Genomic DNA, 23,507 nt, shown 5'->3' on the forward strand with positions numbered 1-23,507 from the left:
AGAGATACTTGTTGCTTACTAGTTTAGTAGCGTTAGAGATCTTCTCAGATAGTTTACAAGAGCTAAACATTCTTCCTATAGTCTTTATTTTAATACTCTCCTTTTGCGCTGCATTTCTTTCAAGATGGCTGCAGAAAACCATTTTTTCTGTAAGAGTACAAATAAAATAATGAACATAGGAACATTTAATGAAAATTGATATTAGTTATAACCTGCAAGCCTACAGTGTCATTCTTCATGAATTTAAGATAAGAACTCTCCATTAAAGCTAGCCCTAAGGCATAAGGCAAAGCAAAACAACCAATTTCCAGCATCTTCCAGAGATGCCAGAGTAGACTTACTGGGTACCTGTTCTACACCCAGTGTGTCCATTTCTGTACATCACTGCCTATGAATACATTAGATCTTGATAATACTTTTAACATATTTCCAACTGCTTTGTGATAGTTTTTACCTTTAAAATGCTATATAATGTAACCAGAACCATCTTAAGAATTGTAATATTAGCATTTGCTTAACATTTCTTTAAAAGTAGTAACAATTGCTTGAAATGTATGCTACCAGGTTAAAATACAAGACATAGCCATTTCATTTTTTAATCCTGTGCCTAAAGCACAGGAATCGCATCTCAGTCAGCTCTTGTTTGCTCTTTCACATTTAAAGACTTGAAAAAAAGTTTCTTGAACTAAGCCCAAAGAGAACAAATGCTGGGTCCTGAAGTGCTAGAGCAGTTATTCAGTGGCTTGCAAGATTAAAAAAATGAAAGTACCCTTACATAGCAACTTAATATTAAAGTGACAATAATATAATATAGTTTATACAGTTTTAGGCCACAGAATAAGATCTTTGGGACCCCTTGAGTGCCACTGGATAAAGTTGCCAAGCTTTAATTGTTATTTCACTGACACAACAGAAACTGGAATACCTATACATAGAAAGTCTTCCATGCAGAAGAGGTAACCATTTACACTGTTTCTCGACCTACAAAAGCACTTTTCTACACACAAATGTATTTAATGTGCCATACATTAAATCTAATAAAGCACAGAGAAACAGAAAAACTTGTGAGATCACTCTGTTTTATATGAGTCTGTTTTCTGCATACAACTCACATTGGTGCAGTGTACCCCACAAATAAAAAGCTCATCAACTTATCTGTGAGAGCAGCTATCACAGAAGATGCCCATGGCTTCAAAACAGCTTGCATAGCCTAACTACCAAGCTGTGGTCAAGGAGCCTGCATAGCTCAGTGAACTGCACATCCTTTAAAATAGATCATGAAGATATTTTTTCAGACAACTATCACAGTTGATTACCACATCCTATATGAGAATGACAAAACTGTATATAAAACAATTGTGCAGAGTAGAGAAGTGACTTTCAAAACTTACCTGGAGAAATTTCTTTAGAAGAAACAGAATTTCTATCAAGAGGAAGAGGTAAAATATATTGAGTGTCAGATGTAGAAGTCAAATGACAAGATGACTTTCTCACTGCGCCTACAATTTCTGTTGGCAAAAGGTCTGGTACTGTGCTCCTCTGACCTGCAGTTGCTGCACCACTTTGAGAAGGAGGGAACAGGAAAGACCAGAAGAATAAAATATAACAAGGCAGATCACATCTAACCACAGATAAATTTTAGGAGATCAGAGGAGTTGCACATGTACCATTAACAACATCAGTCCATTTATTAGGACTCTTAGTTTGCCTGCAATTACAAGATTAATCATGCAAGAGTATCTTTAAAATACACAGCACGACACTGGCCAACTACGGACTTGTCTGTATGCAAGTCCCTGCTTCTACTGGGATAAAAACATGCAAAAGAAGTTTCACCTGTAATTCAAGACTTAAATAAAGAAATGCATCTTACATGATTTAAGAGCTGAAGTAATAAAGCAAACAGAACAAAGAAATTTCAAAGCAACATCTCTCTAACTACAGACAGTTAACATTCCTTGGTGGCTCACTGACATAGTTGAGGTCACAAACTTACTATTCACTAACTTTAATGGTAAGTGTTTCATACATCTGTTAACTGCCAAACTGTTTTTAAAACTTCTTATAAAACATTAAATCATCAGGTCATTCACCAAATGAAAACTTTCAAAGATGACAAAGAGCAATCACAGACAATCTTGAAAGAAAAGTAAAGGAAGGGAAAGAACTCAACTGACAGTGTCATAACATTAACACAGACTAAGTGTGTCTTGTGATAAGGATGAGAAGATAATTTCCTAACCATGCCTTAAAACAATTTACAGTCAAGGATTCTCCAAGATTCACAGGAAATATGAAGGAGACGACTATCTGCAAAGAGAAGAGCTTGTTATTTAGTAATGTAGCCATTTCAGAAGCAAGATAGGATTACTCCCTTTTCTCTTCCAAATAATCTCTGCATTTCTGATACCTTCCAAACTGCTTGAGTGGTTCAGTTTTTCTTTGCTTATTCATTCCTATAGCCCCAGCTTCCATCACCAAAAAGTTAGATGATTCCTCCAAGTCCTTGCCATAAGACTAATTAAAAAAATAAATACATATTCAAAGATTAATATTCCAAAAATATTAACTCAAGTGAGTAAAAGCCTGCAGATTTCCTTTCTGCACAATTTCTATACAAATAGGGTCACTGGACACAACAGGAAAGAATTACAGGGAACCTTTCGTAAGCTACTTTTTCCACATAGGTATTGAAAAGATCAACAACACACCAAATAGTTTTCTCATTAGAGATTCAGTTGTCGCTAATTTAAATCTTTAACACATCAACTTGATTAAAGAGAACAGGAGTTTTAAACCAAATCATTTAGGATCACTGCAAAGATGCATAAAGTCATTCATTATATACTTACATCATCAAGGACCTCAATTTTCAGAGAGGACTCTGTACTCTCAGAAACAGTGTTAGGTACTTTCTGTCTAAAAAGAGCTGCCCAATATCTCTTCATATCTTCAACTAAAAAAAAATATAATCAAGTTATTTCACACACTCATTTTTTCCTGTTTTAGATACCTGATACACCTACAAAAATTCAAACATTTTGCTTATTATGAAGCATCACAAATTTCTCCCTTAACTGTTACATTCTTTTTTCAGGTAGAAACTAGTTAAGTATGTAACTGTTCAGCAATCACAGAGAGGAAAAGAACCCTGAGAAAAGATGCTTAATAGTTAGATTCAGTAAACAAAAATCCAATACACCTATTAAGTCGTCATCATCATCGTCATCATCATCTCCTTTTCCACCTCCTTCTCCTCCAATCACAGCAGCCTGATGTTCATTCAGTGTTTGTACAGGCCTTAAATCATTAACCTGATTACTAGAAACTTGATTAACAGGAGTTCTAAAAAAGAAAGAGAAACCCATCTTTAAAAAGTCATCAGTATTTTATATGTAATATCTCAGCTTCAGTATTTACTACCACTGACAAACAGCAACTTCTCCTGATTTCACCAATATCACCTCACACTTCAGGGACTAAGAGCATATTCCCATTATATTTATAAATAAGTAACCTGAAGATCATACTTCCTTTCCTCTATGAAACTCCTTCTGTAGCAAATGCCCCTAAAACAAGCTGTCAAATATCATTATTAGTAATTCAAATGCTACAAAAAACAGAGCAAAGAGAATCCTTCCAATTACTCCCTCTAGAGTAATTCTGAAATATTAAGTCACCAAATCTGGTTTCAATGATTATGTTAATTAAAAGAAAATACCCTGTATACAATCATCTTAATTAACAAAAAGTCACTGAAACTTTTTTAATATTAGATATAACAATCAAGAGTTAATGTTTAAGTATTTCTTACTTCTTGCATTAGTACCAGCAATTTCGACAATACCTTCTGTACTTCTTAAGCAAGAGTTTTTCCATGTAGCTCAGGCTGTCCTCCTTGAATTCAATTTGGATAGGTTCTTTTGTAACAGTAAGGTGGGTCTGTACCTCACAAACTCCCACAGATTCTATTAAATAAATAAAACTTTTATATAGCTATTCAGATTTGTAAGCCTGCTATCAACTATATTACTTTTGAATGAATGCCACATTAGCCTATGCCTAGCTAAGTCTTTGCATAATTTCAAAATTTAAAATGCCAGCAATATTATGCTACACAAGAATATATATCTAGAAGCTTTGAACCATAAAAAAAAAACAACTTAAGAACTACAGATTTACTGGATTCAGCTGGAAAAGAAAATTTACAAACTGCTGGAACTTGGCGGGGCTGGGGGGTGTACAGGGAGAAACAGGCTTTAATTAGGTTTAGACAGGACTGTGTATCTAATGGTTAGCCAGCTTCTCCTGGTATGACTGAAACATCAGCAAACAGGAGATTGTGAGATTCAAGTAAAGATTCCACAGACAAGCAGTAACTTACATGAGCATTTCTTGCATCTAATGTGTGACACATTATTCATCAGCTGTAGGTTACCTTTGCCATGCAAGATTTCTATTAATTCTGAAAAACTTGGTTACTGGATGTATGAGATCTAAAAACTAGTATTCAAACAATATAGTCGGCAGTGGCAATAGCCAGTAAAACCTCATTTATTACAGCTTCTCACATAAGGGAAGATGATTACATGGTGGAAAAAGTAGATTCCATGACTCCACAGATAAATCCCCACCACACCACAGGAAGAAAATATCAGTATATTTTGTGTATGAAAAATATAGAAAGAATGAACACCATCCATGGGTTAGAGGACAAAGACTATATTGCACAAATCCAGTCAGACAAGAGTTTTTTCGTATTTTTTTTCCATGCATACTTCAACTGATTGCATTCTTTCCACTGGGAAAAAAATGAAAGAAAGATTAAGAGCCTGTGAAAGGCAAACAGACAATGTACTTTGACACAACATGTGAAATCTTGAGGCACATACACTCCTCATCTCAACTGAAAGCTGAGATTTTAATATGAATAGTAATGCAAATGTATAAAGTCTTCTGTGTCATTGTTTCTCACATGAAACAATAGGGTCACACATGGAACAATCTAACCAAGATCAGAGTTCAGTACAAGAATTCTGATAAAGCAACAATCTGCCCATTATTAAAAAAATATTTACAGTGGTATGAAACTGGACTATAATACCTGAAAAGTCACTTGTAGAACTACAGCATGTTGCAATAAAAGTTTCTTTAGACTTTTTACCTTCTTAAAGTAGCATAATGAATGGCAAGTCATCTAGCCTACTGTGCTGGCATACAGCTAGTACCACAGCTTCACTTTCTAGTTGCATGGGGTACAGCTAGAAAGTCACCAATTCCCATTTCAGTGAAAATAGTAAGTTGCTAATATTCTACAAATTGAGGTATTTCTTTTAAGAATGTGTATTACCCCCCAAAATGGCTACTGGTGGTTTTAAAGTGCAATTAAAACAGAAATAAATTCATACCTGATAAGACCTCACTGGAGTTCATATTAGTTCTGCGATCACAAAATTTATTTCTCCACTGAATCAAAGCTTCTTGAAAACATTGTGTAGATTCTTCCTCATTAAATGCACCATGTAGTAATAACCCACTCTCCTGTTTTTCAAGGCCTGTCCCAATTGATTCTGAGGGCTAAGAACATTTCCACAACATAATTAACACAGCACTTCTGGTTTTAATCCTCTTCTCGGTTACATACAACAGTAACAATGTTTTTAGTATCAACCATGGCAATGTGGCACCCTGTTTTTTGGGCTTAGTTTAGCTATGCTGGAAATCAAATCACCCAATTTTTTGTGTGATCTTGCTGAAGACTAAATTTGCAATGTTCCATGAAGAGCATGCTAAGAAAAACAAAAAAGTCTGAATAAGCAGTCTGAACTAAAAGTATTTAATTTATATGTTTTTAGTTGGCAAAAAGCACTAGCCACAGCCTATATCCCTAGTTATGTCACAGAGACATAAATAGGGGTCATCTGATTGTGCGAGACCGATGACCTGATCCCTCATTTCCTGCACATTGCAGGAAAACCTAAAGGCCACTCTGCCTAAGATGTCACAAATGTTAAAAGAGAAATTTTCATCTGCTTCTGAATTGTACGCTACCTCAGCACTACCTACTGATGTTAGCAGAGATGAAGACTTGTCTGATGTGAGCTGATGCCCAGTATTTCTTCTCTTCTGCTCAAGATGAATTTTCGATTCATCCAGATTTACTTCTTTGATGAAGCGATGGGCAACTTCCAATTTTCCAAGAGGCATATGGGCTTCTCTCTGTTAACAAAACGTTATGAAACCATTAATTTATTACATACATACACAAACTTTCCACTGAACATATTAAAAAAAAATAAGTGGCAGAAGCAAGAGAAGAGAGTGATAGTGACAAACACCTAATTTCAATATTCTAATAGTGCAATTTAATCTGCAATATATAGTGTGCATGTGTGTAAGTGAAAATTCAGTAATTGGAATATTCCATTTGGTGTGACAGGACAATTTAGGTAAGGTTTTTTTTATGCAGAATCTAACCTATCATTCAAACTAATTTATAAGCTATGTAATTAATGGAGTTCAGTTTGACAATTCTGCTTAATGAAGCTCTTCAGTATAGAAAACCACTCTAACCGTTAACAAGAGGATTAACTTACTGGAGTATCAGTTCACACTTAAAAATTAGTCTAGGAAAGCTCAAATTATAAAGAACTATATGAGTGAGCTTGGCTGAAAATAGCTGCAAAATGAGTAATTGTTTTACACTGGGATTTCACTGACTTACAACTAACTTTAGAATTAAAAAAAACTACTGCATAAATATAATATGAAGGTTTTTGATTGCCAACTCAATTATCAAGCAAGAATAAAAAAATTATGTTCATCCCCTCCATATACATGGAGAAAGACCAAAAGGAAAGACTTTGTCTAAAATAAAATCCTTGAATAAGACGCATATTCCTACCACCAAAACACAGGAGCAGCAAAGAAACAAGCAGTAAGTGTAATCAGTAGGAGTCAAAGATGTCAGGCAACCATTGCCAAGCTAAAGAATTCACTCACTTCTTTCCAACTCCTTCATTACAACGGACCCAGAGACTTTGCAGCTGCTAGTCACACAGCAGATGGTATTTGTGACATAAAAGTGAGTATGCAGGGAGACTAATTGCTTCAAACAGCAATCTTACCAATTCTTACACCACAGTATAGAATGAATAAGGTTCAAAGTTTTCTGTGTGAAAATGCATGCTTTGTCATGTCCCTCAATCACAGTCCATAATCATCCACAACTGATAGCAATTCTTTTGTTCCCCAGCATCACCAACATATTGTCCACACACATGGAGATCACAGAAGCATATACTTAAAGAGAAACAGGAAAATTTCTCTCCGTAGTTGCCTTACTCCTTGGCTCATTCCATCCATGTTCCATGCAGCCAGAAGTACATAGCTAAAGATTGTACTGATTTCTTTTTAACCACATGAAGGAAAAAATAGCTACAACATTCCAGTAGAAGTTGCATTTCTGCTAAGGAGATAACTTTATTGCTCTCTTTGAGCAAACAGTTGCACTACATACAGGTCTTTTTGGTACTTTGGCACATGGTATATAACAGTTGACCAGCACTGGAAAGACTGGCCCTGCAGTGTTATTCATCTAAACAACATTAACATCTTCATTAACATTGTGTTCAATTGTTTCCAAAAAAATCTAAGCAATAACTGCAAAGCTGATCTTCAAGAACATTTGCAAGATTTTAAGCCTCATATTAAAGTTCCCTGCAACTGAACTCAGATGTTTATTTTCTCCCACTTCAATAATCTCACTATAACTGCAATATCATTTCCTCTTCTGAAAAAAACGGAATCATAGCTACCATTTTCTATTCCAAATGCAAAAGATCCTTTCATGTCTCTCTACTTACTGCACTCTTTTGTTAGCTGCCTTTATTAACAGAGGCAACATTACTAAATCAGTTTCAGAGTAGAACTGGAGAGAAGAGGAAAGTAGACAAGTGATGGGGGGGGGGAAAAGAAGGTATCAAGAGAGTTGAGATGGAATCTTGACTTAAGTGGAATGAGCACAGCACACCATGATCCTCAGTTTAGATCCTTGTATTTTTCCACTGAACTGCTGCATGATCTCTAATCCCCACAAATCAGTTTCTAACATTGCAGTCCAGTTTACCTCTAAAAATGAGATAAATGGGTTATTCTTTATAAAAAAATACATGGACTTAAGAGATTATTTACTGCTTGTTTTTGGTTACCAACAAGATACTATGTACTTTTATAACTGCCTTAAATTCTCACCTCAAGTTTTTCCATCAAATGATGCTATCTTTCAACTTGTATACTATAAGTAAAGATCACTCCAACAAGGGTATATTTATCAGACCAACAGGTATGATAATTTACTGCATTACTAAAAGGATCATATTTCTGGGAAGCAGGAATGAGATAATCAAATTTTAGAGGGATAACAGAATGCCATATTCAGAGGCAGGATGAATCTTTACACTAATAGTGGCATCATCCAGAAGTATAGTTTGTCTTCATGAAAACCTCATACAGTAAAATTGAAATAGTTAGATTGACTAAACTCTTTCAAGACACTATCTACATATTCCATATTTACAATAGTTTTCATTCTCATGATGCAGTAATTTTGATTCCTTCCAGTGACTGGGAAATACGAATCTAAACTTTATTCATAACTCAGAATTCCTGATATGGAATCTTTTTGATGCCTTAAATCCAGCCATGAAATAGCCATAATTAACCTATGAATGAAAAAGTGAAAACAAGAATAATTATACATGTTTGAAAAGATATAAAAGCAAAACATGGCATTTATCAAAAAAACAAACTTGGAAGAAATTTAGCAGGATAAAAATAGTGATTTTGTCCAAAAGACAAAATCCAAAATATATGTACAATTTTGTCCAAAAAGGGTTGTTGCAACCCATTTATGAAATAGTCAGACATTATACATGAGAAAAACAGTTCAAGTTGTAACACTTAAGTGTGCTACAATAATTCTAAGAGGAAACTTTATTACACTGGTCATAAAACTTTTATTGTTTCATAACAGATACAAAGTTATATATTAAAAGCTGAATATTACTTTGTTGAACAAACATGCAGCTTAAATCTCCACTGCGCAACATTTCACTTTCATCACAGCTAAATAATTTGTTGCTTTGTGAGTCATATCTAAGAATGGGAAAAAAACACCTGAACACACAGGAATGCCGACAGTGATATTTGACAGAAGCAGCATAATTTTAAATAGGAATTCAGACCTTTAAGCTTTCTTACAACCATATTTAAATTACAAGCAAAATATGGCCATTTTGGTACATAATTTTTTTCTAAACTGCCTGACATCCAATAATTTTTTGAAGTTTTAAACAATGTGTCAATATTTCAAGGATTATGTGTAGTCTTCTGAACCAGCAGCTTGTTACATATTCCCAATGGTGTAGAACTACCATTGGTTCAGATGAATTCACTTTTCCATGAGGCATTTATAATAATAAAAAAAAAATCTATTCATGCACAAGAAAATACAGTATATTTTTTCATATACATACGGCAATGAAATGGCTATGCTATTTGCATCTATGATAACTCATTTTTTTAAATTTAAAAAAAACTACTGAATAAGAAAATCGCATTTGATAGTGCAAAAGTAATCTTTGTAATCTACCCAGTATCAAAACTATGCCTTGCTACCCACCCACTTTGCCCTGATCTTACTAGTGCTATTCACGTCATATTAGACTCTGAGATCAGAAACTAAGTACTCAGAAGCACAGCTCCATCCAAATTAAAAAGTGTAGTTTATTAACTCATCATAAAAATAGCAATTTATAGTCCACCCATGACTTCAACTGTTTAAGCCAAACATTAGAAAGGCAAAACAATAGCTGCATCAGAAATGCACATGGAAAAAGCCATTCCTGTTTAAGAAGGAAGGTGACAAGGGGATGGACAGGTTCACATCTCATAGGGTCTGGAAGGGGAGGCAGCGCAGGCAGGGACTATCCTGGGGGGCTGCTGCCCCACCCTGGCAGTGCCCCAGCGAAGCCAGCCCCAGAGCAGCACACCCTGGGCACTCCTGCAGAGAAGCTGCCCAGAATTATCACTGTCATCAGTTTTCTTGGGAAATTTCTTCCACCTTTTGGAAGTAAATGCTGATGAAAGAGTGCTGTGCTACTGCTCAACTGACTACATAGAATCTTAATCATAATAGCTTTGCAAAACTAGATCCCGCCCATATAAAAATACGGGTTTATGCTACAGATGGGACAGCATATTAACAGCCCACCCAGGGCAGGGAGAGAGGGAGAGAGAAGCAAAAAGCCCACAGTTTGCACTGTTGAGAATTTTCAGCTTTACTACAGAGACAGAATATTAATTCTTAGCTGAGCACTAATGAAATGAAATGTCAATAAAAAGAAAAAGAAACCAAGCAAAATCCAGGTGGCTTTAACGCCAGGTGATCTTCACAGAAGTTTAAAATGCACAGGTTTTTTCCAAAGGACAACAGGCATCCGCGCCCCTCCCAATTAAAAACTCTGTTCCATTTATTTTGAGGGTTAGCAGCTGCAACTGCCTTAATCTGCCATAAAACCAATACAAAAATGTCATGGCACATATGTTGGGGAGAGAGCACCCAAAGCACATACTTTTATTTTTAAAGATAAAAATGTTGTTTTCTTATTCAACAGTACTACCCTATTCACACAAACACTACTTGAAAAGTCTAAGAGTAAGGGGCTGCTTTAGATACGTTGGAAGCAAGGTTTCCTATTTACTTTTGCTGAAAGGCAAGTTATCTCTATTAGATCTAAATCACCTTGTAATTAATACTACTAATTTTTACTCTAACATATCCAGCAACTATCAGTTCAGAAAGAATATTTGGAATTAAAGTGTGCCATGATGCTCATCAAATTATTTAAAATCAGAAAATATGCACATATCATTCAATTTTGTCCTATTTGCCTGCAACCATATAGCTTATTTTCACAATATGGTGGTGTTCTTTAAGACATCAGTCTCTAGCCCCATTCATATGCTGGGCAAGTTAAAAAAAGCTTAAAGAAACTCCCTGTTAAAGAATTGATAACAGAGTCATATCTTTTTCTTTGCCAGTCAGGGAGATCAGCATTTAAAACCTCCCTTTACCTTATGCACACAAAGTAGAGTTATCACAGAGGGCAATGCTAGAATTAGAGTGCACATAGTCCTGTTAAAAAAAAAAAAAGTCACCAACATATTTTGAGATTGGAGAAAGAAGGAAAAAAATTCCAACAAGACATTTAAATAAAGTAGGATCAAATTCATTGCAAATATAATTAAAAAAATCTTAGTTTTAAGCTGTTGCACATCCAATAGTTGAATTTGATTTCAAGCTGACAGTTTCAGAGAATTAGACAATCCTTTACATGATTAATATTTTCCAGCAGTATAAAGTGCAAAAACAAGGTATAAAAATCTTGGCATTCATCGGAAAAGCTAAGGTTAGAAGTTCAAATCAGCTCCTTGATATTATGATTTCAAAGTGACAACGCTGTCATTAAAATTATTCCCTGTTGAGGGAGAGGGGCAACTAACACAACAGCTCTCAGACTACTAACTATAATGCAGCTGCATTGTATAGAAAAGCTAACTTAGAGAGCTAACATAACATTTAGAGTTGCACCTGTTTTAGGCATGCATGTGGCTATGTGCATGTATATACACACATGCATGTATATACACATATATACAAGTTTGTGTATGTGTATATATTTACACATGCATATAGAAAAAATCTAGACACCAAATAGAAAGAAAACAGTTTCAAACACTCTCAGATAAAAAAAGTTATCTACACAACAGGCTGATGGTGAAGCTTCATGAAGTGAATTCCAGGCCAGATGACCTGCCCTTCTAGGCTACACATAGCTTAGAGTTTCAAAAAAACATCAAGTACTTCATTTGACTATCTATTATAAAGCTACTATATTACATTGCTATACAGTAATTTTTTTAACCACTTACCATTAATGCACTGTTAGTTTCACATTGTCCACATGGTATTCCCTTCATTTCAGAAGTTTCATAAGCTACAGCATTTGCCATTTCACACTTAAAAGGCTGTTTCATTGGCTCTGAAAAAAGAAAAAAGCACCCCAATCTCTCACTGGCTTCTTTCCTGCTTAATTGTAGCAACTTCCAAAACAGATACTGTATTAGAAGTTAGCAAGTTTTCATTTAGTTAACAAAGATGTCTTTACCTTGAATCTGTTCTTTGAGTAGTTTCAGTTTCACTTTTCCTGGAGAAACCTGCACAGAAAAATATTTATATGAGTACTAAGCTACTTGAGTATGAATATTTAAAAGAAGTATAAGGTGGTAATGAAAACATATATAACTTTTTAAATATTAAAATGCTAGTGTTTATATGAAAAAAGCTGGATAAGTTTGTAAAGAGAAAACTATGCATTGACAGCAAGTACATGACCCATCGATCCCCACCAAAAACCTTCCACCATGACACCATCCCTCCCCAATGAAATAACACCATCTTTATTTGCCTAGCTAGGTAGGTAGCAAGGATCTTCTCAAGCACAGACATGCAGGGCTATTTCATAACCACAGAGACCTAAATTCAGCCAGTGGGGTCTACTGCACAGAATAAAAAGCCACCTGCAGGGACATCTACCTAGGGTGTTTGTTTAGGCTTCTGCTTCCTTTCGCTATCCTTCCAGGATCTAGCACCCCCAGTGACTGATCATTTTCAACATTTTTGCTCCTGAATTTTTCCCTCCAGATAGGAGTCTACATTGCAACCTTTCTTTTCTTCTCTTGCAGGCATTTTAATTTTGCCCCTTTGAAAATTCTGCCATATGTATCTTCTCCTTAGCCATCACAGCTGTAACCTGAAGTCTCTGAAGCAGTAACAGCTCTAAGCAGCTCGTCTTAGTGAGCAGGACAGAGGCAGGTTGAAGAAAACTTTCATTCTGACCCTCTTTCTTCTACTCAGTGAAGTAGGCAGCTTTATTGATGTTGTATGTGTTGGCTGAGAAGACCTTTGCAAACTGTTGCGTCTTCAAAAGACTTGAAACGGCAACTGCCACGGCTGAGTCTGAAATTATCAGTCTGGTTCCCCTTTTAGACTTACAAAAGCTTAATCTCAGCCAGCTTCAAACAGTCTTTCTTCATTAACAGCTTATCTCAATATAACATATATACCATAGCTTCCAGAAAAAAAGTTGTAGGAAAAAACTCCTTATATCCCATTCAGCCCAATCTATATGCATCTCCAGATGTTTCCTCTTTCCTTTTGTAGACATTGACATATCTCTAAGTTGAATTAGTTTTGATTTGGGGGTCCCCTGCAGATTTTTCATACTAATTCACAGAATGAGTAAGTAGTGTCAGCTCTGTTATTGTAACCTCTATTTTGAATATTACCTATCCATGGATATACCCAGCATTTGCTTCCATGATGTGTAAAGCCTCCAGGACAAAAGCTCAGGTTATCAAAATAATGAATTTATTTTACCAGAGCATGAAATATTAAGAGTAGGTTATTACAGCTGGAAGTGATAATGCTCCCTACAAGGCCCACCTTTTAGCTAATTAAAATTTGGTCAGCTGTTGCCCATCTCAGCTCAAGCTTGCTCAGACATGTCTGCCCTGTGCTTAAGATTTTTGAAAAGTTGCCAAATTGCCCTAGTCACTTCGAAAAGAAGATAAGTGGGAAAAATACCATGTTTCACACATAAGAAAAAAAAAAAGCTTTCAATGATTTAAAGTTCTACATGCTTCCCTGTTTTACAAAAAGGGGCCTCATAGAACAAGAGTCCATTGCCAAACGTAAGGTGTGAGCCTTATTCTATTCACATTTTAGAGCCTTGCGCTATTCACATTTTAAAACACTCAGAAGCATCCAATCTCAGTTGGAATTTGTCTAACAATGCTTCAGAGGTCTGGTTAACCTGCACTTGAGCTATTAGCATCAGCCTTCACAGGATGAAAGTAAGGCCTTCCCAGTGACCATGGGCCACATGGCAAGAGACTCTGTGCTTGTGCTCTCAGCCTCCTTCTGTTCTTATGGAGAGCAGGGAAATGCAGAGGAACCAAGAGGTAAGATTATTGGGCATGCAGAAGCAGAAAAACACAGTGCTGAAGAGAAACCTGCGTATGCCAGAGAATAAACCACAGAGTGAGATTGGAGTTTTACTGTGAAGAGAGACACCGTCATGCAATGACTGAGTTAAAGCATCAATGATTTAGAGAAGAAATTTGAAGCCTAGTATTTTTAAGTGTGCTGTGTGTTTCACATAGGTTATAGCTACGAAGATGGTAAACTTCTACTCAAAACTACACAAGAAGCCTGGTATTTCAGATCCATAGTGGGTATTACACAAGGTCAAATTAATTTGAAAGACAGACTCCTGACAACTTCAACTGGTACCAAATTAGACTTACTATACTAACCTTATAGAAGCAATGAAAGTTTGCATTTACCTATTGCAAGCAGAAAACAGATCACCAATCAGAACTTCATGTTCCTTCAGCTCAAAGGGAAACATAAGCTTGGCATGAAAAAATAAGCAATCTTAAATTCTATCAGCATTTGCTTATGCTTTTACTTTTACAGCATTTAAATCTGGCACATTCAGTAGTATAAATCTTCTAAATCTTGTTTTTAAATAGCATTATCTGCAAATATACTGATAGTTTCTTACCTTATCATTGTTTTTTGGGTTTTGTGATAAAACTCTGGCTTGGATGGTCATTGGTCCTGCCTGTCCATATCTCCAGTGATAAGCCCTCAATTTCCTATGAGCCAACAGCAAGAAATAGATTACTAATCATGTGTCTTCTGTAAGCATGAGTGGAAGAAGCATGGAGGTTTTCCTTCAGTTTTTTAAATAAGAACAAAACACCACAAAAATTAAAAAAAAAAATTGTAAGATCACCAACTCCCCAAAACGCAAACCCTTCCCGTGAATTGATTGCTTTGTATCTACTTGAACAGGAATCAAAACATCCGAAAAAAGCATTTATTTTTCAACCACTGAAAATGGTCTAAGTTTTTAGACATGAAAATCCTATTAATTCTCAGGGTTGGTTTTGGAAAAATAAAAACAACAAATGGATTTTAAAAAATTCTTGATTACCCCAATTTACCCTAGGGCATTCATCCAGCACAGCTAATATGCATCATCTTTTCCATACTAGGTGCATATAAACCTACAGTACAGATTTCAGCAAACAACAGATTTGATGGTGACTACTATGATTGACATGGAAGATAACAGGGAAGAATTTCCGACTAAGCGAGATTAGTCAGTGACAGCTTTAGCACACTTGCACAGAGATTAGCAGGCTCCCTAGCTCATGACATCCATTGACTAACAATGAAAGCTACTGTGGATCTAAAAAGACACACACACCAAAAGCAGAGGTGGGGGCAGGGGGAAAAGCAGGGGAGGGTCAAGTGAAAGATTACAGAGCTGCAAATGGCAGCTTTACCACAACCAAGGCTAAGGCACTATGGCACCCAAGGCACCATGCAACAACACTTATCTCCAGTGACAAAATACGTCAGGCAAAAATACAAAGAAACAGAAGCAGAGGTTGCAGATATTTCCTAACATACAGACCAAACCAGCAGCAGAGCTGAGATCTGAACTTTCAGCCTAGCACTTGCTTCATTACATTATGCTTACTTTCTTTCTGAGCCTTTTTCCCATCATGCAGAAAACAGTCTTTTTGAAAAGCTACACAGATGCATGCAAAACAGGATTAAAGCACTATCAAGACCAGCATCCCCTTCGAAAACAGAAATTATACTGGAACAGTGCAAGAGAAACAGCATTTTGTCTCCTGCTTTAAATCTAAGATTACAAATCCAATGGGATAGGAGGTGAAAAAAGGGAGAACAGAAGAGGGAATAAATAAGAAAAAAGGTTTTCTGCCTCTAAAGGGATATTCCTGCCAAAAAAGATTTGTCAGTTCAGTTCCAAAACCAAGATTTCATACGAGTAAAAAAAAAAAAAAAAAAAAAAGAAGAAAGCCACACAACAGCAAGTTTATCATTGGGCAGGCTGAGGGAAGAAAGATGGAGAGAGCAGACTAAATAACTTTAATTTCTGAACTTTGGGGGGGGGGGGGGGGGGAAGAAGACACCATGTCTCATTGAATTCCTTTTTTAAATAGAAATTTCACATACTTTCTCTCTTCTTTTTCTCTATTCATGTTTGATTGTAGTTGCCGTAATTTCTTCTCCATCTCTTTGTTTTCCAGTTCTAACTGTACTTTCTCCAACTGCAATTCTCTGACATTTCTGGAGTAACATGTATTAGAAATTACATGAAAGAAAATAAGATACCCAAAACAGTTTAAAGCAGCAAGCTAAAAAGATATTGAGGAATTTGTTATGAAAGGCAGGTCACTCTCCTATCTCTCAGCAGGACTGAAAACACAGCTCTGAAAAATGGAGGGCAGGCCAGGTGCCTCCATGCACTCAAGAATACCTCACAGAGCAGTTTGCTGAACAAGTAAGTACTCAGAGGACTCGGAGACTCTGCTCCAGTCTTTCCAGTAAACATAAAATATGAGAGGCCTGAGGAAGGCCATCCGCTGGAGAAAGACAGAAGGCCCTTCAACAAGATAGGCTCTGGTGAAAAGACGGACATGCTCCTGCTCTGATTGGGACCTCCACAGCTCAGCAGCATACAGACATGCTACTAACAGGCAGCTTAGGCTGCCTGCCAACTTGCATACCCTCATGATACAGCCGTAAGGACAAAAAGATTATATGACAAAACATAGGCTGGTATAAAAATATGTTGGATTTATGGTTTGTTTGGGAGTTTTTTGAACAGTGATATGGCTATTCCAACATAAGCTTTAGAGCAGCCAAAGGAAAACTGATACACAACTGTGTCAGTCCTCAAAAATTTGTTGGTTAACTACATTAAAATAAACTATTGGATGCCTCAGTATTTTGTTTGTATATCTAATTATACTTTGTAAGAGTCACAAAACCTATAACTTACCTCAGAAAGTAGATTAAAGCCCAAGAAAGAAGAAAGGCTTAAGGATAAAAGCTTAGAGAAATTACAAGAAACACATTACGATTCTTCTTGCTCTTATGCAAGTTAAGTTCTTCTACTTAATGTTGCATTAAAACTTATTAAAAATGTTGAAACAACATCTCTATCAGAGAAAGAAAGTGCACTTACTTTGCTTTTAATCTCACTGAGGTTCCTGTTTTTGAACCTGGGAGTACTACAAAGTCACTGATGTTCATGATTCCTAGAGTAATCTCTTCTAAGAAAATTAGAATAATCTACAGTTAGCAACCTGTTCAAATGGGAATTTGATTGAAATTAAAACAGTAGAAAAATATTACAAAGCCAAATAATATTAATGTGCAGAAAGAGAAACAAAGCAGAAATTGTTTATATGAAATAGCAATAAAACGCTAAAGCAAATTTAAATTAAATAGAACTGGAAAAAAACTTATTACATTTATGTTGCCAAGGGAAAGATTTAGCTGTCTGTTTCATTTAGGCAATTCCCTCAAGTTCAAGGAAACTTGATTAATAAAATGCATCTTTTGTGAACCAGACCCAGAGAAAGCACAGAGGATAAAATAATACTCAATAACAAAGGCTATAAAATCAAAGCAAAACCACTGTGAATGGTCTGGGAAGATAAATATCATGCATCATATGAATGTGTATAACACAATAACTCATGTAGCAGACTTTCAAAAATTCAGAGACAATTTTTAGAGATATTTAGCTATTTTAGAGACAATTTTTCACATTCCAGCTGTAAAATACTTTTTCCAACAACCAAGTTAATATGGCACAGAGTTCAAACCAAAGCTGATTATCCACTGCACTAGAGTTTTTGCACTACAACTAGTGCAGTCAGCAGACTGCTGGAAGAAACATGCCAACACTCCATTTCAAGCACAGTGCCAAAGCTGAGCTTTCATTTGTGCTGCACAGATGCATTTCAGAAAGACAAAAAACATTATATTCCAGAGACTTACAGCTGACAGGCCATTTGGAAATTGTTCTTCAACACTTAGGTACTGCTTTCAGCTGGACTCTGGTAACTAACTGAAATGATGTGGACAAGCCTAGTATTTTCAACACAAGTAGCTGAGCTCAAGAGCAAGAGCTGAACTGTCTAGTCACACGTATAGTTGAAAATTACAGTTAGTACAGTTAAAATAATCTAAATAATAAATCTAAATAATACCTTCATCCATGAAACAAAACATGTCAATAACATTACAAACTCATTTATAACTTCTACTGTAGCAGAACCTAAAAACAATGATACTTAAGTGCTCACAGAAATTTCTCACACATGTACAAACATGTTTCTTACTGTGGCTGGAAAAAATAAACACTCAATACTTCATAGTTTCAAAACAATTATTCCATTATCATATTCTAAGATGAAACAAGATTCTATTGTCTCACAATAGACAAAGATTCTTCTACCGGGGCATGTGTTTGACCTAGCAGGACTAGAGCATCTAGGCAGAGAAAGATAACACTCTGGTTTTCATTCAGCCTAAAGACTGGTGAAAAGTAAAAACCTGACATAAATGACTGAGGCCAACTTACCAAGCTCAAGGAGGGAAAAATACATAACTTATAGAAATGGTATTTTTTTAATCAAAATGAGTTAACACTTTAACATGTTCCATTGTAAGCAAACATTTAAAGTAGTAATTTTAAAATGTTCGTTTTAGAAGATTGTGTAAACTGAGATAAAACCATCCACAAAGTGGAAGAAGAATATAACAATGCTGGGTAAAAAAAATCCTTTACTAGTACATGAATTCAATTTTGTTTTTAAACTAAGCCTCCTACACAAACTAAATTTACAGGCTGAATCAAATGAATACATTTAAGACACTAAAATTTGTTTTTCCTGCATGAATAGAAGATGAAGTGCATATTTTTCCCTTTTCTCACACAGACCTGTTTCAGTTTCATAACTGTTATGTTACAGAGCATTTAATCAACACAGGATTTTATTCAAATCTGTTATCACTTCATTAAATGTAATTAGGAAAGTTTATTCTCAATTAGATTGTTTATCAAGCCATACATTATCAGTCATTTTCTTACATTAGAAAGACAAAGGGATTATATATGTGAATCATACTACTTTTACTATTTTCTTTTATGAATGCTACTAACAAATGACTCATTACTGTAGGGACACAGATCTTTTTATCCCCACTCAATTATGCAAGGCAAAAAACATAGTTTTTAGCAGTGCAATGGGACCATTTCTGCAAGTAATTTACAGACTTTCCAAGCTATTTTCTTTAACTCTAGGAAGCAAGTTTTAGACAAGACAACTGCAGGCCTTCATCAGACTATGCAATATGTCTGTTTGGCACATGGCGAGAAACATTAAGTTATTTAAATAGGTAATAGGTGATCAAGAATCTAAATCGTTCTCAGAAAGATACATGAATTCGTTTAAAAACCAAATGTTATAGTAAATTGTAATAGCAAGCCTAATCCTAATTGTTTTAAGAACAGCTGTTAAGCAAACATCAACAATGAGACTGTAATATTCAAAGGTAAGCGTACACGGTTTGGGGAAATACAAGCTTTGCAAGCCAAGGGTGTGTAAGCAGGCCTTGAGCAGTCATGAGATAGATTGTCGAGACTCCTGAAGAAGCCTGCCAAAAATAAGTACTAATGTGGCAAAGCCAGCCTCTGATTTCTCAAAAACAAATTCAATAACTGTAAGCAGGGTTGTTATTTAAATACAGATGAGAGTTCCCTTTTTCTCTGCGCTTGTTGTTCTATCTATGGATCAAATTCCTTTTCTCTTTCTATTATATATGGCTTGCAGATGAACTTGAGCTGTCTGAAACTGCTGATACTTTGAAGGTCCATTACTACTGAAAATTCCTTTTTAATTAAAGGAAAGGAGTCTTAAAAATGCATTGTTAGTTCTTCTTTAATCTTTTTCCTTTAAAACTTAAATATGGGGAAGAAAAATATTTGGTCCTCATGAATAGCACCCCTTACCCAACACCTGATCTTTGAAAGAGAAAGTATCAGATCCCTGAGGAAGCAGTTCATACACTGGCTGTCCTGAAGTCACACAGGCCTGAGAAGTTTTGAGGTGAGGCAAAGAGCAAAACGGCTTCATCAATATTAAATAAAAATAAATAAATAAATCAAGAATTATCCACATCATTTCCACCTGCTGTTGTGTGCCCAATTTGATGAAGTTGAACTTATCACTCTAGTGGATTCCACTGCGCTGCTGGTAGATATATGGGTCAAGTGAACAAGAACTAGTGTTCCTGTTAACTGAAATGTAAGTTCATTTAAGTTTTAAATGAGCATGGCTAAACGACCGCAAATCTCATCTACCATCTATCTCAGGTTAGCTTGCATTTGTTCCTAGTGAATTTAAAGACAGCCTTATAATCTAAGGACAGCTACAGATAGCTGTAGTTTATTTCAAACTACAGTAATTTAACTAAAGCAGACTAAATTCCTACAGCTTTCTCACATCAATAAACCCATAAAATCCAAAGGGAAACAACAGTATATGTAATAACTTGCATTCAGTTATCGTAAGCATGAACACAGATTTCATCCTAGACCGAGTCCCTAGCTACTTAGCATGACTTCAAATCAAACTACTCTTCATTTACTTTGAAGAAGAATTCTTAGTGTAATTAAGAAAGAATGTGTCTAGCATTGCTCCTCAAACAAGCCTTTTACTGTTAATTATAACTGTATCCACTGAGACTTTTGGTTCTCCCATAATGCTTTTTATCACTTCACTAATTAGTTTTTTTTTTTTTAAGTAAAGTTAAAAAAAAAAGAAAATAATTTTTGATTATCTCATAAGTCCAACAGTCAGGTATAGCAATATAATCTTAGCCTCTCAGGACCAGCTCATATTTCCCAGGCCATAGTATCAATGATGCCACTTGCTTCAAATTTCTCTCTTTTTGGAATACAAATTATTGCTTTAACTGTTTGACACTGTAAAACATACACAAAATAAAATCATGAATATATGTACTAAAACATCTAAATGATGTTTTCCATAAATTATTTCCCCATATTCAGCAATTTTATCACACATTAGAAGGACACATTGTCACTGATTCTGACAAGTCAGCACATATTTCCATCAGTTGTGTACATTAATTGCTTAACCAAACCCTATGATTTCAGCTGCATTTCAAGAAGTAACTTCAAACAATAAAGATGCTAACAGAGTGATGTCTCTCTCTCTCTCTCTCTCTCTCTCTGTACAATCTACTCAAAAACCACAAGTTACCAAGTAGGTCGCACAAGGTAGGGGCCTTGGCACTAGCATTACATAGCTACGGCATTCCACCTGCAAATTCCCGTAGAAATGAGCGCTGTGAGTGGGGAAGGAGATGAGGAAAAGGTGCTGAGTAAAAGGAACAAAGTCAGTACTTGCCGTCAGTGCTGGCAACAAACTCTAGTCGCAGCTAAGCCAGGCTTACAGACTCCAGTGAGCCCAGGAGACAGCTCTAGAAAGGCACGAGGCCATAAGGGAAGACAAACGATGTATTAAAAAAAGAAAAAGTACTGTCAACACAGTGGACAACCTTTTTTTAAAAAAAAAAAAAAGTTACAGGTGGCTCCGCTTTTCAAGATGACTAATGAAAGATAGAAAGGCCAGGGAAAGAAGAAAACAGTCTAAAGTCAGAAAGAAAGGAGGGGAAAAAAAGGAAAACAGGAAAAAACAAAGCATAGAGGAGGAGCACCAAGGCAAGGCGCACGTACACGGCAAGGGTGCCCCAGGCAGCCCTCGCACCGGGCCCTCACGCCGCTCGCGCCTGCCCCCTCACAGCCGCCGCGCTCCCGCCTCTCCCTGAGGCAACCGCCGCCCTAACCGCCACCCCTCGCCCCGGAGGGGGGGGAGGGGGTACCGCGGCGGCCCCCCCCCAGCCCCAGGCCTCCCCCGCTCCCGCAGGCCCGACGCCCCCCCCCGCCGCCCCACCACCTGCCCTCACCACCGCCGCCGCCGCGGCCCCCCTGGGCGCGACCCGGCCCCGTCCGGGCCCCCCCGCGCCGTGGCCGCGCTCGCCCCGCGGCGCTGCCGCCGCTCCAGCCGCGCGCGGCTCCCATGGCAACGGCGGCGCCGCGCTGCGTCACGGGCACGCGGCGCAGGCGGCGGGAAGGAGCGCGTGGGGAGCAGGCGAGCCCATTTGACGCCGCGGAGGAAGGGGGAGGGGGGCGTGGAGATAGTCCATTCCGCCCCGTGGGGGGCGCCGTGTCCCGGCCCGCCCGCCCGCTCGCCCCAGCCAAGAGCTGCCGTCGCTGCCGGGGCTTTGAGGGCCTTGGCGGCCGCCGTCCCGCCCCTTTTCCCCTCTACCGCGTGCGGGAGGCCTCCAGGTGGTGAAGCGCCATTTTAATTCATCCGCTGACGCCTCTTGGGGCTTCCTGCGCAGGCTTCTCCACAGTAAGCGCGAAGGCTTTTATTCAGTGGGAACAAAAATTTGTGGGGGACTGTTGTGTGGGGCATATCTATCTGTTATCTATCTAAATACAGGTAAGAATCATGCAGTTGATGGCAGAATTCCCGAATAGTATTGGCAACACTGTCCTTGTTTAAGTGCCCTGCTCAAGTGGAAGGAGTAGGGGATACCCTGAAAATCCTGGCAACAGTGGAGTTGTCTCGAATCGATGTTTTTCCCTCGGCCAGGGACAGTGCTTCTGTAGCTGAGGCGCACATGGTGAGTAATGGCTGAATTGCTGCTAGCTTGGATCCGTCCTCTCGGTAAACACACCAAATCGGTACATAGCTGCGCCCTGAAAGGTGGCTGTTATCCTCTCCCCAACACGTATGCTATTTCTGCTGCAAGTCTTCCCACCTCATTTCAACCTTCATTCTCTGAGCCGCAACAAAACACGTCTCTTTCTATTTGGGCTCTTCAGTGTTTTCATTCTAAATTCTAAATTTGGAACTTATAATTTCTGGAGGAACCAGTATAGTCCTGATTTAGTTCCAGGCTTTAAGCAGCAGCTAAATCTAAATCAACTTAGCAGACTGCAAGGAGGCTTTTAATACCTTTTTCATACAAGTTATCCTGTTACCTACTGCTAACGTTAACCTTAGAAGGGCCTCAGGACCCAGAGAGCTAAAGGGCTTGCTTCTGACATTTAACTTTTCTGAAAAGCTGTCTTTGCACACCCTGTGGGTGTGCATGGCAATCCAGTTGTGTCAACATTACTTCTTGAAAATTTCAGATTGGAATTTATATAATTGCTAATAATCCCCAAACCATTCCCTCAAATGATACCTACGATGTATGGCAGGATAATCATTTTTTAATCAGTCATATTTTTCAGTTTATTTGCTTCAGGTTTAGCCTGTCCGATTTTGCTGGCTAGACCATTATTTATAATTCATGTTCCTTTAGGAAAAAAAAATCTTTACAGAAAAGCTGGCATTTCAGGAAAAAGCTCTCTATTTATGATCCAAGCCAAGCTTTAATATGTGCA

General features: G+C 37.3%; 1 protein-coding gene across 3 annotated transcripts in view; it reads right to left on the reverse strand.

The window, feature by feature from the left end:
• Positions 1-22,224, reverse strand: part of ZBBX (zinc finger B-box domain containing) — a 28,809-nt gene extending 6,585 nt beyond the window's left edge. The window contains exons 1-15 of one of the 3 annotated variants that reach the window (XM_064516583.1): positions 22,019-22,224; positions 21,457-21,529; positions 17,196-17,283; positions 16,181-16,294; positions 14,691-14,784; positions 12,231-12,279; positions 11,995-12,104; positions 6,052-6,219; positions 5,409-5,577; positions 3,848-3,968; positions 3,203-3,345; positions 2,853-2,956; positions 2,411-2,517; positions 1,392-1,561; positions 20-147 (exon numbers count right to left, since the gene is read on the reverse strand). In XM_064516583.1, coding sequence (XP_064372653.1) covers positions 20-147; positions 1,392-1,561; positions 2,411-2,517; positions 2,853-2,956; positions 3,203-3,345; positions 3,848-3,968; positions 5,409-5,577; positions 6,052-6,219; positions 11,995-12,104; positions 12,231-12,279; positions 14,691-14,784; positions 16,181-16,294; positions 17,196-17,263 — 1,545 coding nt within the window. In that variant the 5' untranslated portion in view covers positions 17,264-17,283; positions 21,457-21,529; positions 22,019-22,224. Of the gene's footprint in view, positions 1-19; positions 148-1,391; positions 1,562-2,410; positions 2,518-2,852; positions 2,957-3,202; positions 3,346-3,847; positions 3,969-5,408; positions 5,578-6,051; positions 6,220-11,994; positions 12,105-12,230; positions 12,280-14,690; positions 14,785-16,180; positions 16,295-17,195; positions 17,284-21,456; positions 21,530-22,015 lie in introns of all 3 variants that reach the window. The other 2 variants (XM_064516582.1, XM_064516584.1) reach the window with 2 other exon arrangements.
• Between the last annotated feature and the right edge of the window lie 1,283 nt (positions 22,225-23,507).

This window comes from Dromaius novaehollandiae, chromosome 9 (genome assembly GCF_036370855.1).
Source record: "Dromaius novaehollandiae isolate bDroNov1 chromosome 9, bDroNov1.hap1, whole genome shotgun sequence".
NCBI classification, from domain to species: domain Eukaryota; kingdom Metazoa; phylum Chordata; class Aves; order Casuariiformes; family Dromaiidae; genus Dromaius; species Dromaius novaehollandiae.